This window comes from Lepus europaeus, chromosome 16 (assembly GCF_033115175.1).
Source record: "Lepus europaeus isolate LE1 chromosome 16, mLepTim1.pri, whole genome shotgun sequence".
Taxonomy (NCBI): domain Eukaryota; kingdom Metazoa; phylum Chordata; class Mammalia; order Lagomorpha; family Leporidae; genus Lepus; species Lepus europaeus.
In genome coordinates, this window is record NC_084842.1 from 78613757 (window position 1) to 78627931 (window position 14175).

The 14175-nt window shown below is 37.7% G+C and overlaps 1 protein-coding gene across 11 annotated transcripts in view; it reads left to right on the forward strand.

Moving 5' to 3' along the window:
• LCORL (ligand dependent nuclear receptor corepressor like) overlaps positions 1-14175 on the forward strand; it is a 228293-nt gene that overhangs the window by 175450 nt on the left and 38668 nt on the right. For 9 of the 11 annotated variants that reach the window (XM_062213070.1, XM_062213069.1, XM_062213071.1 and 6 more), the window contains one exon: positions 13770-13863. The exons of the other annotated variants lie outside the window; for them this stretch is intronic. In XM_062213070.1, coding sequence (XP_062069054.1) covers positions 13770-13863 — 94 coding nt within the window. The remainder of the gene's footprint in view (positions 1-13769; positions 13864-14175) is intronic. 11 annotated transcript variants of the gene reach the window in all.

Consider the following 14175-nt stretch of genomic DNA (forward strand, 5'->3'; position numbering starts at 1 on the left):
TCCTACTTAATGGTTTCAAGGTGATTGACTACCCATTTAGAGTGGGAAAAATACCTCATGCCACTCAGAAAATAATTCCAGTAGGATAGGACCTAAGTGTGAAAAGGAGAAATAAAACTTAGGGATGAAAATATGGCATACTGCATTAATGAACTTGAAGTTTTTAACATGCTGAAATCACAATCCATATAACAGTTTTATACACTTAAAACTTACTATAAACTTTCTGTGAATAGCGTGAAATGTCAATCCTTATCTACAGCTGATGTAACTAGCATTCAACTAACAAAACAAAATCACAAGCAAGACATCAGTCATGACAAAAGTAGATAAAGACAGATGTCAGAGGAGAATACCAGAATAGCCACATAAAGAAAAAGATGCTTAAAAGATTAACTTTCCTAGTCTGTTTCCTAATATAGGATCCTTTTATTCTGTGGTTTTAGATGATAATTTAACCTCTGATTGACCTGATGTACTTGCAGAAAATCTGTGACAGCTCTGACGTCTCCAGTCTCTGAAACATGTACCCACTGTTTTGTACTTTCTTCCCCTTCTGTGACAATATTTACTTTAAAAAAAAAAAAAAAAAGATTGATTGATTGATTGATTTGAAAGAGTTACACAGAGAAGGAGAGGCAGAGAGAGAAGCCTTCCATCCACTGGTTCACTCCACAATTGACCGCATCGGCCAGAGCTGTGCTGATCCAAAGCCAAGAGCCAGGAGCTTCTTCCAGGTCTCCCACATGGGTGCAGGGGCCCAAGCACTTGGGCCATCTTCTGTGGCTTTCCCAGGCCACAGCAGAGAACTAGATTGGAAGTAGAGCAGCCAGGTCTTGAACCAGCGCCCATATGGGATGCTGGCACTGTAGACGGCAGCTTAACCTGCTATGCCACAGCACTGGCCCCGACAGTATTTACTTAATAGTACTGTATTTGTAGAAATCTTTGTATCTCCAGGACTTCTTTCTAATGCTAACCTTCAGAGCAGTGGTAAGAATAGCTGGCCATCGGCCATCTAAGTCTCATGAAATCATTTGTTCTGGCCCTACCAAGACATCTACAAGTGGGACCCAAAATTCAGTAAGTCTATAGCAGGCTGATTTTTAAGTTGATAACTTTGTATGACCTGTGAATGATGTTATAAATATCCAAATGTCCCATGGGAGAACAAAAAGGTTCTCTGCCCCTGCTTTAGAGTACAGTCTAAAAATCTTAAAATCAAGGATCCAGCTTCTGCCCACCTATACCGTCCCATCTTGTGTCTCTTTTGTCTTTATTTTGACATTTTCTCAGTTTCTTGAATGTTTTGTTTTGTTTTGGTTTGGTTTTTTTTGGACAGGCAGAGTGGATAGTGAGAGAGAGACAGAGAGAAAGGTCTTCCTTTTTGCCGTTGGTTCACCCTCCAATGGCCGCTGCGGTCGGCGCATCGCGCTGATCTGAAGCCAGGAGCCAGGTGCTTCTCCTGGTCTCCCATGCGGGTGCAGGGCCCAAGGACTTGGACCATCCTCCACTGCACTCCCGGGCCATAGCAGAGAGCTGGCCTGGAAGAGGGGCAACCGGGATAGAATCCGGCGCCCCAACCGGGACTAGAATCCAGTGTGCTGGCGCCGCAAGGCGGAGGATTAGCCTGTTAAGCCATGGCGCCGGCCAGTTTCTTGAATGTTATAAACACTTCGACCTTAGAACACAGACATATGCCATTGCCTCTATGCAGAAGCTACCATCTACTGTAACCATTTTTTTCTAAATATATGTTGTTCACTTTTTTTTCTAGGTCTTATTTTGAATATTACTTCCTTAGGAAGACCTCCTTCATATCTCCCAAATTAGATGTATATTGACATATACACCTACATTATTATTAAATTCCCATCAATATTTAATTTAGATTTCTTTTTTAAAAAAATTGTTTATTGTATTTGAAAGGCAGAATTACAGAAAGGTAGAGGCAGAGAGAGAGAGAGGTCTTCCATCCACTGGTTCACTACCCAAATGGATGCAACAGCTGGAGCTATGCCAATCAGAAGCCAGGACCTATAGCTTCTTCTGGGTTTCCTACGTGGGTGCAGGGGCCCAAGGACTTGGGCCATCTTCCACTGCTTTCCCAGGACATAGGAGAGAATTGGATTGGAAGTGGAGCAGCCGGGACTTAAACCAGCACCCATATGGGATGCTGGCACTGCAGGTGATGGCTTTACCCACTATTCCACAGCACCAGGCCCTAGATTTCTTATTATATTTTCCCATATGCTATGATTTTTAACACTTGTCTTCCTTGTAGTAATTCATTTCAGTCATCTATTTGTCCCATGTCTGTCTTCTTTTTTCTTCGTACTCCTTTGGATTGCATTTTCCCCCTTCATTTAATTTTTCCTTTCCTTATTTTGAAATTATGTAATTTATTGCTATTCCAAGTTATCTCACAAATTTTTTAAAGTATGGTCAACAGTTAATGTAAGAAACTTAGAACATTTTAATAGTAATCTTCCCCCATACTTCAGGCATTTTATCTGTACTGTAGTCCTCTTTATATGAATATCACAACTGAAACATAATTACTTGTTTTATGAATATGCCATCAATTTTTGTGTAAAATTACATACTTGATTATCTTTTCCTTTGTTTATCACTTTTTTTAATCTGATTTTCTTTTGAGATCTGAAATTCCTTTACTAAGGGTCTATTGGTAGTAAACTCTCAAGGTATTTTTCTTTTTTTTTTTTAAACCTGCGTTCTTAAAAGGTACATTTTACCTTTGTTCATTTTTCTGATTACACAAGTCTTAGGTGACAGGTTTGTTTTTTTTGTTTGTTTGTTTGTTTGTTTTTTTCCGAAGAACTCCTAGTATGACAGTAGCTACCTTTGTTTCTGGAACTACTCAACTAATAGTCTTTCTTTTCTAGGTAATCTTCACATTCTAGGGTCTGTCTCTTTCTGTCTCTGTTTTATTTATGGTATTCTGTAGGTTGTCTTGGATGTGATTGGGAGTGGATTTCTTTTATTTATTCTGGTTGGGAATCATAAGGTTCCTAAAAGTGAGGAAGATTTTTAACCATAATCTTTTCAATTATTGTGACTCTCACTTTATGTTTTTGTCAAAATCTAGTTAGGTATATTCTGGATCATCTTATGCTGTCCTCCTTATCTCTTATTGCCCCTTTCATATTTTCTGCCTCTTTGTGTAATATCCTCATTAGTTTATTCAGAAACAATTCCGAATTCACCAATTCTCTCCAGATTTGTATTCACTGTTTAACTTGTATCTTGAATTTCTAAATTGTTACTGTATTTTTCATTTCCAGAACTTATTCATTACTTTTTTCAAATACACTTGTGAACAGGTCTCTAGGTTTTTTTGTTTGTTTGTTTTTGTGGGTTTTTTTTTTTTTTTTTTTTTGACAGGCAGAGTGGACAGTGAGAGAGAGAGAGACAAAGAGAAAGGTCTTCCTTTGCCGTAGGTTCACCCTCCAACGGCCGCTGCGGCTGGCACTCTGCGGCCGGCGCACCGCGCTGATCCGATGGCAGGAGCCAGGTGCTTCTCCTGGTCTCCCATGGGGTGCAGGGCCCAAGCACTTGGGCCATCTTCCACTGCACTCCTTGGCCACAGCAGAGAGCTGGCCTGGAAGAGGGGCAACCGGGACAGAATCCGGCGCCCCGACCAGGACTAGAACCCAGTGTGCCGGCGCCGCAAGGCAGAGGATTAGCCTAGTGAGCCGCGGCGCCGGCCAACATGTCTCTAGTTTTACGAAACAATCAAGAGTAACTGTAAGAAATTATCTTAGGAAAGGTCTTCAGGAAGTGAATTTAAGCCTTGACTTGAATAATGAGAAGATATCCTCCATAGGAAAGTAGGGGGACAGAGAATTTCATGCAGAATAAATATCAAACAAAATATTTAAAAATTTAGAAAGAAAAGGCAGCAATGAATCAGATATGTTAGTGGAACTGCATGAAGATTGTCTAAGTCACTTAAAAATCAAGAAAATATTCTAAACTTTTCCCATGAAATCTGATTATAGAATGTCAAGAAATATATTTGTTACAGTATATAAAAGCTGATTTTTTTCTGTTTTGTAAAGAATGTCATAACAAAACTCCATTTACTTTAAATTTTAAAATTCCTTAAATATTACCTTGTAAAACATTCACCTGACTATCTTAATTAGGTGTACGAAACAAGTAAAAATAAGAAAGAGATTCATTTTCATGGAAAAGGCATTTGGCTTGCCAGTTAAGATGCTGGTTAGAACAACCAAGTCTCATTTCACTGAACCTGGGTTTAATTCCCAGCTCTAACTTTGATTCCAGCTTCCTACCTCTGTGGACTCTCTGAGGCAGTGGTCATGAATCAAGTACTTTAGGTCTAAGCCATTCACATGGGAAACCTGGATTGTGTTCCCAACTCCCAGATTCGGCACTGGACCAGCCACATTGTAGGCATTTGAAGGGTGAACCACTGGATAGAGCTCTTTCTCCTACTATCTGTTGTTCTCTCAAATAAGTAAGAATAATAAAAGAAATAATAAATAAAATTTAATAAAAATTTGTCTTAAAGGAAAAAAAATTATCTTTGTAGCCATAGAATTTTTTCCAAAAATTCGTTTAATAAAATTTGGCCTCATGGGTTGCAAGTGACAGTTCGTTGTTTTTGTTTGTTTGTTTTCTTATTTTCTTATTTCCTTTTAATTTCTCTAAATATTCTTTTCCCAAAGAGATAACTTTCATAATATCTATTTTAATATAACCTAGAAGTTGTCAGTATGCCAAAATGGTATTCTCATGCATGAAAGTAAAGCTCATATTCTATATTTAAAATTTTTCTGTTTTCTATTACCTTAATAATAAATCCTTTGCTTGACTTATCAGGCTCTACCAAGATCTTATTCTGGCCTGCTGCTCTGGATTTATTCCTTTCCCTCTCTTCCTGGCTTACTTGGTACAAGTCACACTATCAGTTTATTTCTCACACTTGCCAACTCATTCCATTTCAGGACCTTCACTCTTCCCAGTCTTTTGACCTGAGTCACTTTGTCTTCAGCTATTCATATTGTGGGGGTCTTTTTTCATTCCTTTTATCTTGGCTAGAATATTACCTTCACAATAAGAGAATGATAAATAAATGTATGCATAATGCAGAACCACTAGATTAATCAAAATAGTGGCAGTCTATGAGGAAATATCTGCAATTTGTATTATTTAATAAGACTAACAACCTAATACATGAAGAGCTTCAGAAAATTGAAAAGTAGATCAACAACCTGACAGAAAAGTGAGTATAATTATACTGTCCATTCACAGAAGAAATTTTCAGAGCTCTTAAAAATAGAAATTACACTGAGGGGCCTGGCACCGTGGCTCACTTGGTTAATCCTCTGCCTGCGGCGCTGACATCCCATATGGGCGCTGGTGCTAGTCTCAGCTGCTCCTCTTCCTGTCTAGCTCTCTGCTGTGTCCCGGGAGTGCAGTGGAGGATGGCCCAGGTGCTTGGGCGCCTGCACCCACGTGAGAGACCAGGAGGGGGCACCTGGCTCCTGGCTTAGGATCGGCACAGCACCTGCTGTGGCGGCCATTTGGGGGTGAACCAAGGGAAGGAAGACCTTTGTCTCTGTCTCTCTCTCGCTGTCTGTAACTCTACCTGTCAAATAAATAAATAAAATCTTAAAAAAAAAAAAAAAGAAATTACACTGAACCACATTCATGTGGTTCATCCTATGAGATTGAAAAGAATTAAAGTTTAGCAATCCTGTGTATTGAGGCTTTTAAGAAACAGGCATTCTCATGCATTACTAATGTGAATACAAACCATTGTGGTCCTATGGAAGAAAATAATGTATGCATTTATCCTATCATTTAGTAATCCTATTTCAAGGAATTGAGACTATATTTACAACTGCATATTCTAGGATGTAACTACCTGAGTTTGAATGCTATTTTCTCTACTTACACTGTGACCTCGGCAAGTTAATTAACATCTTGGGTAGCACACTATAGAAAAATAGTTTATATACACTAAATTTTGTGTAAGCACTAATATTTTCTAGCAATCAATTGAATGTGAGTAATAATTGAAACCATAAGAAAATTCTGGAGAGTATGTTAACAAAAAACTACAAAGAGCAAAAGGCTGACTGAAATAATATGTTGAGTGGCTGAAAGAAAGACAAGAATATCCATTTAAGGGAATAGATTTAAAGTGGTCAGAGAGGTAAGCTAGAAAGAGCATTGAGGTATTTAATACTGTTAACATAGGCTTGCATCAAACAATATTAAATGTTGAGCACTGATTACAAGAAAAGTTTTAATGCTAGTGATTATTTTAGAATAAAAATTTTAGAATTTTATGGAATTTGACTTATTTTCCCCTTGTCTAGACAACATGAAATTTTTGTGACATTTTCTTCTCTTAATATTGAGTTGCCTTCATATGCAGAATCTTACTGATGTTAATATATTTAATATTATTTATATATAAAGTGATTTTAAAGATCTTCTGACTCACAGTCATACTCAAGTATGGACTGATTTGATTTGTATAATAGCTGGAGACCGGCCAGTGCCATGGCTCACTTGGCTAATCCTCCACGTGTGGCATTGGCACCCCAGGTTCTAGTCCCCGTTGGGGCGCCAGGTACTAGTCCTGGTTGCTCCTCTTCCAAGCCAGCTCTCTTGTGGCCCAGGAGAGCAGTAGAGGATGGCCCAAGTGCTTGGGTCCCTGCACCCACATGGGAGACAGGGAGGAAGTACCTGGCTCCTGGCTTCGGATCAGCTCAGCACCAGCCATAGCAGCCATTAGGGGAGTGAACCTTCAGAAGGAAGACCTTTCTGTCTGTTTCTCTCTCACTGTCTATAACTCTCTCTTTGTCTCTCTCACTATCTAACTCTGCCTGGCAAAAAATAAATAAATAAATAAAATAATAGCTGGAGACCCAATAGTGTTAATAAGGAGTTAACTTTAATAATATGCTATAAATATATTGTAGATGAATATATAGGGTGCTGTAAGAAAATGAAAGAAAGCTATGCAGTGATTTGAAAAGTTTCTTTGAAGGAATGATGCTAGAGGCTTTATAAAAGTTAACCAGGCAACTAGAGTACAAAGTAAAACTTTAAAAAATGGGCAAAGACCAGATAAGAGATTAAAAAAAGAATGGTATCCTGAAATTAATAGAAAACAATTTTGTTTTTTGAGGATTCCAATTATCTTCTTTAAATAGGTTTTTTTTATCAGAAATTTACATGAAGGTACAAAAGAGATGACAACTGTAAATGAAAAATTGAAATCAGTTTTTTAAAGCATTTATTTATTTACTTGAAAGTGAGAAGAGGAGAAACAGATCTTCCATTTGCTGGTTTACTCCCCAGATGGACACAATTGGCCAAAGTCGGGAGTCTCATCCTTAGGCTGTTTTCCACTGCTTTTCCCAGACCATTAATAGGGACCTGGATTGGAAGTAGAGCAGGTGGGACACGAGCTGGTATCCACATGTGATGCCAGTGTTGCAGGCCATGGCTTTACTGCTCTGCCATCATGTCAGCCCTAAAATCAATTTTTAAAAAACTTAAAGCCTGGTATTGTGGCATAGCAGGTTAAAGCCCTGGCCTGAAGCACCAGCATCCTGTATGGGCGCAGGTTTGAGTCCTGACTGCTCCACTTCCAATCCAGCTCTCTGCTATGGCCTGAGAAAGCATTAGAAAATGGTCCAAATCCTTAGGCCTCTGCACCCATGTGGGAGACCCAGAAGCTCCTGGTTCTTACGTTCGGATGGGCACAGCTCTGGACGTTGGCGGCCATCTGGGGAGTGAACCAGCAGATGGAAGACCTATCTGTCTCTATTTCTCTCTGTAACTCTTTCAAATAAATAAAATCTTTAAAAAAAATTTTACCTAATAAAGTATTAGTACTCAAGAAATTGTCCAATTTTTTTTAAAGATTTTATTTATTTTATTTGGGAGAGTTACAGACAGGGAGAGACAGAGAGAGAGGTCTTCCTTCTGCTGGTTCATTCCCTAGATGGCTGCAATGGCCGGAGCTGTGTCGATCCAAAGCCAGGGACCAGGTGCTTTTTCCAGGTCTCACACGTGGGTGCGGGGGCCCAAGGACTTGGGTCATCTTCTGCTTTCCCAGGCCACAGCAGAGAGCTGGACTGGAAGTGGAGCAGCCAGGACTAGAACCGTTGCCCATATGGGATGCCGGCGCCTCAGGCAGAGGATTAACCTAGTGTGCCACAGCACCGGGCCCAAGAAACTGTCGAATTTAGTCATGGTTTCTTTTAATTTTTCAAAGATCAATCTATTTTTAACTTGATTTCTATTGGTACTATACAAATTACTAGATGATGCTGAAAGATTATGTTGGCCTAACTTTAATTTTGTACATTTTGCACTTGTGTTTGTTCAGAGAAATTGTGATGTTACAACCAGCAAATGAAAATAATGTGCATAATTTTAGGAAAATTGTCAAATATTTGGAAAATATAACATAAAAATATGCCTGTTACCAGAGTACTTATTAATTAATGGTTGCCAGATTAATGTGTTATTTGATCATATTAGTTTATGATTCGTTATCTCTTAAAGAATTCTACAAATAGAATAAAAAAATTCTTTTTTTAATCCTTGGAAGCAACCACTGATACTACCTACTTATGCATCTGTAAACAAAATAGTTCTGTGCGTTTTCAAGTTTTACCTAATTGACACTCTTTTGTTCATTTAGTCCTGCTGTTAGCTTTTCTTACTCATCAAAAATTAAAATCTCAGCAATATCAAGTGTTGTCAAGGATGTGGAAAACAACTTTGTTAATATCTACTAAACTTGAAAATGTAAATGCTTACTGTTTAGTACTTTAATTTCTAGGTATACATCTTAGAGAAATTTTTGTACATGAGCACAAGAAAGCGTCTAGAAAAATGTTCATGTCAGCATTGTTTCTAACAGGAAAAACAAAACTACTCAGATACCTACCAGGAAATAAATTGCAATAAGATAGGTGAAAATGAATTATCTCCCTCCTTCTACTTAGTTTATATCATCCTATAACAGCATAAGAAGTGTTTAGTTTTTACCCACTGAGTTAATTATTACTACCTTGGTAATATAGCACACACAAAATAATGTACTTATGAGTGAGAATGATAGATTGATATGATCGCCATTTAGCTAGAGATAAGCCATCTGTAGGAACAAGAAAATACGCTTCCCCTCATTCCTGATTTTTTTTTCTCCATCATTCTTCTCAAGCTCTCTCCCCTCATTCCTTTATTGTTTCAGTTCTTTCAAGATTTTTTGTTTGAAAGGCAGAATGATAGAAAGCAGGAGAGACATAGAGAAAGAGCTCTTCCATTTGCATTTTCACTAAGTGGCCACCACTGCCAGGGTTAGGCCAGGCCAAAGCTGGGAGCCCGGAACTCCATCTGGGTCTCCCATGTGAGTGGCAGAAGCCTGAATCCTTGGGCCATCCATCATCTACTGCTTTTCCAGGACATGGAAACTGCATCAGAAATGGAGCAGCTGAGACTCAAAAACACACTCTGATATGGGATGCCAGAATCGTAAATGATAGCTCAACCTATTGTGCCACAACACAGGCCTCTGTTTCTGCTTTTCTAATTCAAAAAAATCTAGAGCTAACTCCTTTTGAAATTTTCTTTTTATCCACAGCCTTTGTGATAGCAAAAGGAGTCATATATCCACTAAATACTTTAACGTAGGTGATAATACTGCTAAAATATGTGATATTTTCTATAGATAACTACCAGTTTCCTAGAAATCCTACACATTTGATCTTAGCCAAAAGGCCAAGAAACGATCCTAGAAATCCTTAATGCATATTAGAACCATTTTATTTACATATTAATGAACTCATATTTTATATTTACTTTGTAAATGTTAATTTATAAGCAATTTTAATTTGATGAGACAGAAATATGTTGAAGGGACTACCTTTTCCAGTAGATAGAGACCATAATATGTGATTTTAGTTTAATCAAATACTTTTTGAAATATACCTTTAAGTAGGCAACCTAGATATAGGGGCTCTGACAAAAAAAAGATGTTTCCCAACAGAGTCATTATTTGGACTTCCTAAAAAGAAAACAGAAGTATACACTTGATTTGGGTGAATCACTTACTTATGTATAGGGTTTATGACCAGCTCATACTGTCTAAAATTAGCTATAACAAGGGCTGTGAATAATAGAGCTACAAAAGTGAGAGGAAATTTTATGGCCACAAGCTATGGCGAAGTAGAGCCTAGTTTACATAGTTCATGTAAAGGAGAGAAAGAAGAGCCTTTCTGTACCTCTTTTTCTTCCTTTTTGTGGAATAAATAATTTTAAATTGAGAATATCAAGTCTAGAGGAGACTAGAATTGGGGAAATTTCATTAATTCATTCTGAGACTTTAATAATAGACACAGAACCTATGTTTTGTGTGCTATAAACTGTATATAAAACCTGAAAAATCAAAAATCAAAATTCGTACAGAGCTAAACTTGAATATAGGTTAGGCAGTATTTTCTTGAAGATCATCTCATAATTTCTTGAAATAAAAAAAATTAATGTTCTAGAAGGGAAGTAAATTAAGACATTTATTTCTTGTGTTAGTAGATTCTACTCCTGAATAATGTTTAATGAACTCAAATACCTCAAGATTCCTGACATTGAGGAATTCAAACTCATGGGAAGAAAATATGTAGATTAGTAATAACATGATAGTGTCATAAGTGATACAGGATGCTCTTGATACAGGGAGACAGTAAGCAGTTTCTCCCTGGGAGATCTGCAAGTTGCCAAGCTGAATAGGTAGAAAGAGCCCTCTAGGTACAAGGAGCAATGTCCTGCCATTTGAGAGACAGGACACCACATAGCATGTTTGAGGAACTACAGGTGCTTAAATAGAAGTAGGAGGATGCAGATGAGTTAGAGACTAAACATAAAGTTAGGCTATGTAAATAACCTGGGGGGAATACTTCCATTAACAACTTTTAAGGCACCATGTTGCCAGGTACTTTGCCTCTCCAGTCTCTCCTTTATCCTTTCACTCTATAATGTCTAACCTCTAGCAACACTGAATTTATCTCAGTTCTTCAAAAATCCCTTGGAGAAATATTTATTTGTCACATATTGTATACTAGCCACTATTTTGGGCAGTAGGAATGTATTGGTGTATAGAATAGACATGAGCACTGGCTTCATATAGTTCATAGTGTGCCTGACACTGATAACTATATAATCAAGTAGAACACAGCTTGTTAAATGCTAAATAATATAGGTAAGTTTTCAAGTTTAGGAACCTGGAAGAATGACTATCAATCAAGTACAAGTTATGTCCCAAAAAAATTGAATGATGAGTAAAATTTGGTAAGAATTAGGATGAGTTTGAAGGCAGAAGTTTAAGATAAGTAGGAGTCTTTTAGGCAAAGGAAACCTACTGAAAGTATGCACGTTCAGAGATGAGAAATAGCGTAGCACTTTCACACAGGTTCACTTGCTTTGCTCCTGTCTTCTTCAGTTCATTCTCCCCACAGCCAACTGATCTTTTAAAAACTAAGTTAAAATCATGTCAGTCTTCTGCTCTGAATCTTCTACTAGTTTCCTGTCTCTCAAAATAAAATACACTGTTCTTATCATGGCCCAAATGGCCCATGTGACTTTTTCCTACAACATTATCTGAACCTATCTCACTCATCCTGGTAACTCCACTCCAGACCCTCTGGCCTCTTTTTATTCCAGACAGGATTCTGTATCACAGCCTCTGGGCAAATTATTCTTTTTAGCAGCTCTTCCATATACCTGGTTGGTGACCTTACCTTGTTTAGACCCTGTTCAAATCGAGAGATCTACACTGAAGAACATCTTATGAAACAGTAGCCTCCTCAGCCCTACCCTCATTATTCCTTCAGCTGCCTCTATGTTACATTCTGCAGTAGTACTGTCATAATTGGTGTAGGTGGTGGCTGTGGTTTATGAATTAGTCTCACTAGAATCTTGAACACCCTGAGAATAGGTACTTTGGCATTTTTGTTTACTGCACTTAATTCTTGGAACAGTGCTTTGTACATATGAAGCACTAGTAAATTATTGAATTCTATGGAGATTATGGGTAGGGTATTCTATTTTGTTTTTTCATCTGTTTCTCCATGAATACTTTAGTGTGGTGACATTAACACCCAGTTGATTTTCATTATATTTCTAAATAACTATTTTCTTACAATAATTCCTTTCTTATACTCTAAAATTTTCATTTTTCAACTAACAATAAAGACATAAATTCTAGTATTATTCATTTTTGGATTTTAAATCTATAGCTTATTTTTATTAGAGTATGTTCCATACTCTAATAGTCATGGATGTAACTTCATTTTTTTTAAAGATTTATTTATTTATTTGAAAGTCAGAGTTACATAGAGGAGAGGCAGAGAGAGAGGTCTTCCATCTGATGGTTCACTCCTCAATTGGCCGCAGCGGCCAGAGCTGTGCCAATCTGAAGCCAGGTGCCAGGAGCTTCTTCTGGGTTTCCCACACGGGTGCAGGGGCCCAAGGACTTGGGCCATCTTCCACAGCTTTCTTAGGCCATAGCAGAGAACTGGATCGGAAGTGGAGCAGCCGGGTCTTGAACCGGCACCTGTATGGGATGCTGGTGTTTCAGGCCAGGGCATTAACCCACTGTGCCACAGCGCCAGCCCCAGTAACTTCATTTTAATAATACTTAGGCAGTTGTTTTAAAGCAGGTTATTTTTTCTAAAGTTAGTATTGTTATGTCATCCAATCATAGATAGAATCACAATATATTACATAGACAATGATTCAACTTTTGTACATTTCTATCATTTAAAATAGTAAAATTTTATACTGTAAGTTCCAGGAAAGTTATTCATTGTACATAGAGTCACAGTCTTCCCATGGTGTATGTGCCACATATTACTAGTCCTATTAAGTATTAATTATTCAGTTCTCTTACTCATCATCACATTTTCTGTTCTTTCTGGTTTATAATACTAATATCATTCCTACCTTCCCAATATATTATCTGGGCTGCTGCCTTGAATGAAAAACAGTCATGGGTTAGCAACCCTATGATTATTCACTACAGAATGATGGGAGAGGGGACCGGGAGTTGATGTTACAGGGCTGGGACCAATGTTGTGGCTTGTAGCTATATGGGTTAATCTGCTGCTTATGACACAGACATCCATAACACTGCTGGTTTGAGTCTTGACCTATTCTACTTCTGATCCAGTTTCCTGCTATTGTGCCTGGGAAGGCAGCAGATGATGGCCTAAGTACTTGGTCTCCTGCCACCTATGTGGGAGACCCAAATGGAGTTCCAGGCCCCTGGCTTTGGCACGGTCCAGTCCTGGCTGTTGCATTTGCAGATATTTGGGAGTGAAACAGTGGGTGGAAGATCTCTCTGTATCTCTGTTTCTTCCTTTCTCTCTCCCATTCTCTCTCTCTCCCCCTCTGCCATTCAAATAAATAAATCTTTAAAAAAAAAAGCTGTTGTAAAACAGATTTTATATCACATAGTTTCTTTATGTCATCTGGCAATCAGTACTAGCTCCTCTTCTGTTCCTTTTTCTTTTTTAGTAATTTCCCACTCATATCCTGTTGCTGAAACTGTTTAAGATGATTAGGAAATGGCCATATATTAAAATATATGTATTAATTTTTAGGTCATGAATTGGTGGATCAGCAAAATTTGAAATGTTAAATTGTAAGGCTTACCTATTACAAATATAAAGTTTTTTCTCTTGCAAAAATTATAGGGGATGGAGTGTTAGATCTCTCTACAAAGAAAACCAGCATAAAATCTGAAGAGTCATCCATAAGTGATCCTTCTTCTGAAAATTCAATGGCTGGGTAAGCAATATCTAGGAGACATAATTCAATATTAATGTAAATTTATCTCTGCAGAGAATTCTTAATACTATTCTGAGCAGTATTGACATAGTTTTCTTCCAGAATTTTTGTTGCTCATAAGTGTGTCTTTCTCATACCTTTCATTTGTCCTTTCTCTTTCTTTTTTATTCTTTCTGTTAAAGAAAAGTTATCAGAACAATCACCAAACTTTAGTTCATGTTACTAAAATGAACTATCAACTTAATCATAGAATACAAACTAAGAAAAGCAGGACAAGTAAGAGAATTTTAAATATTCAGGTGACAATTTTAA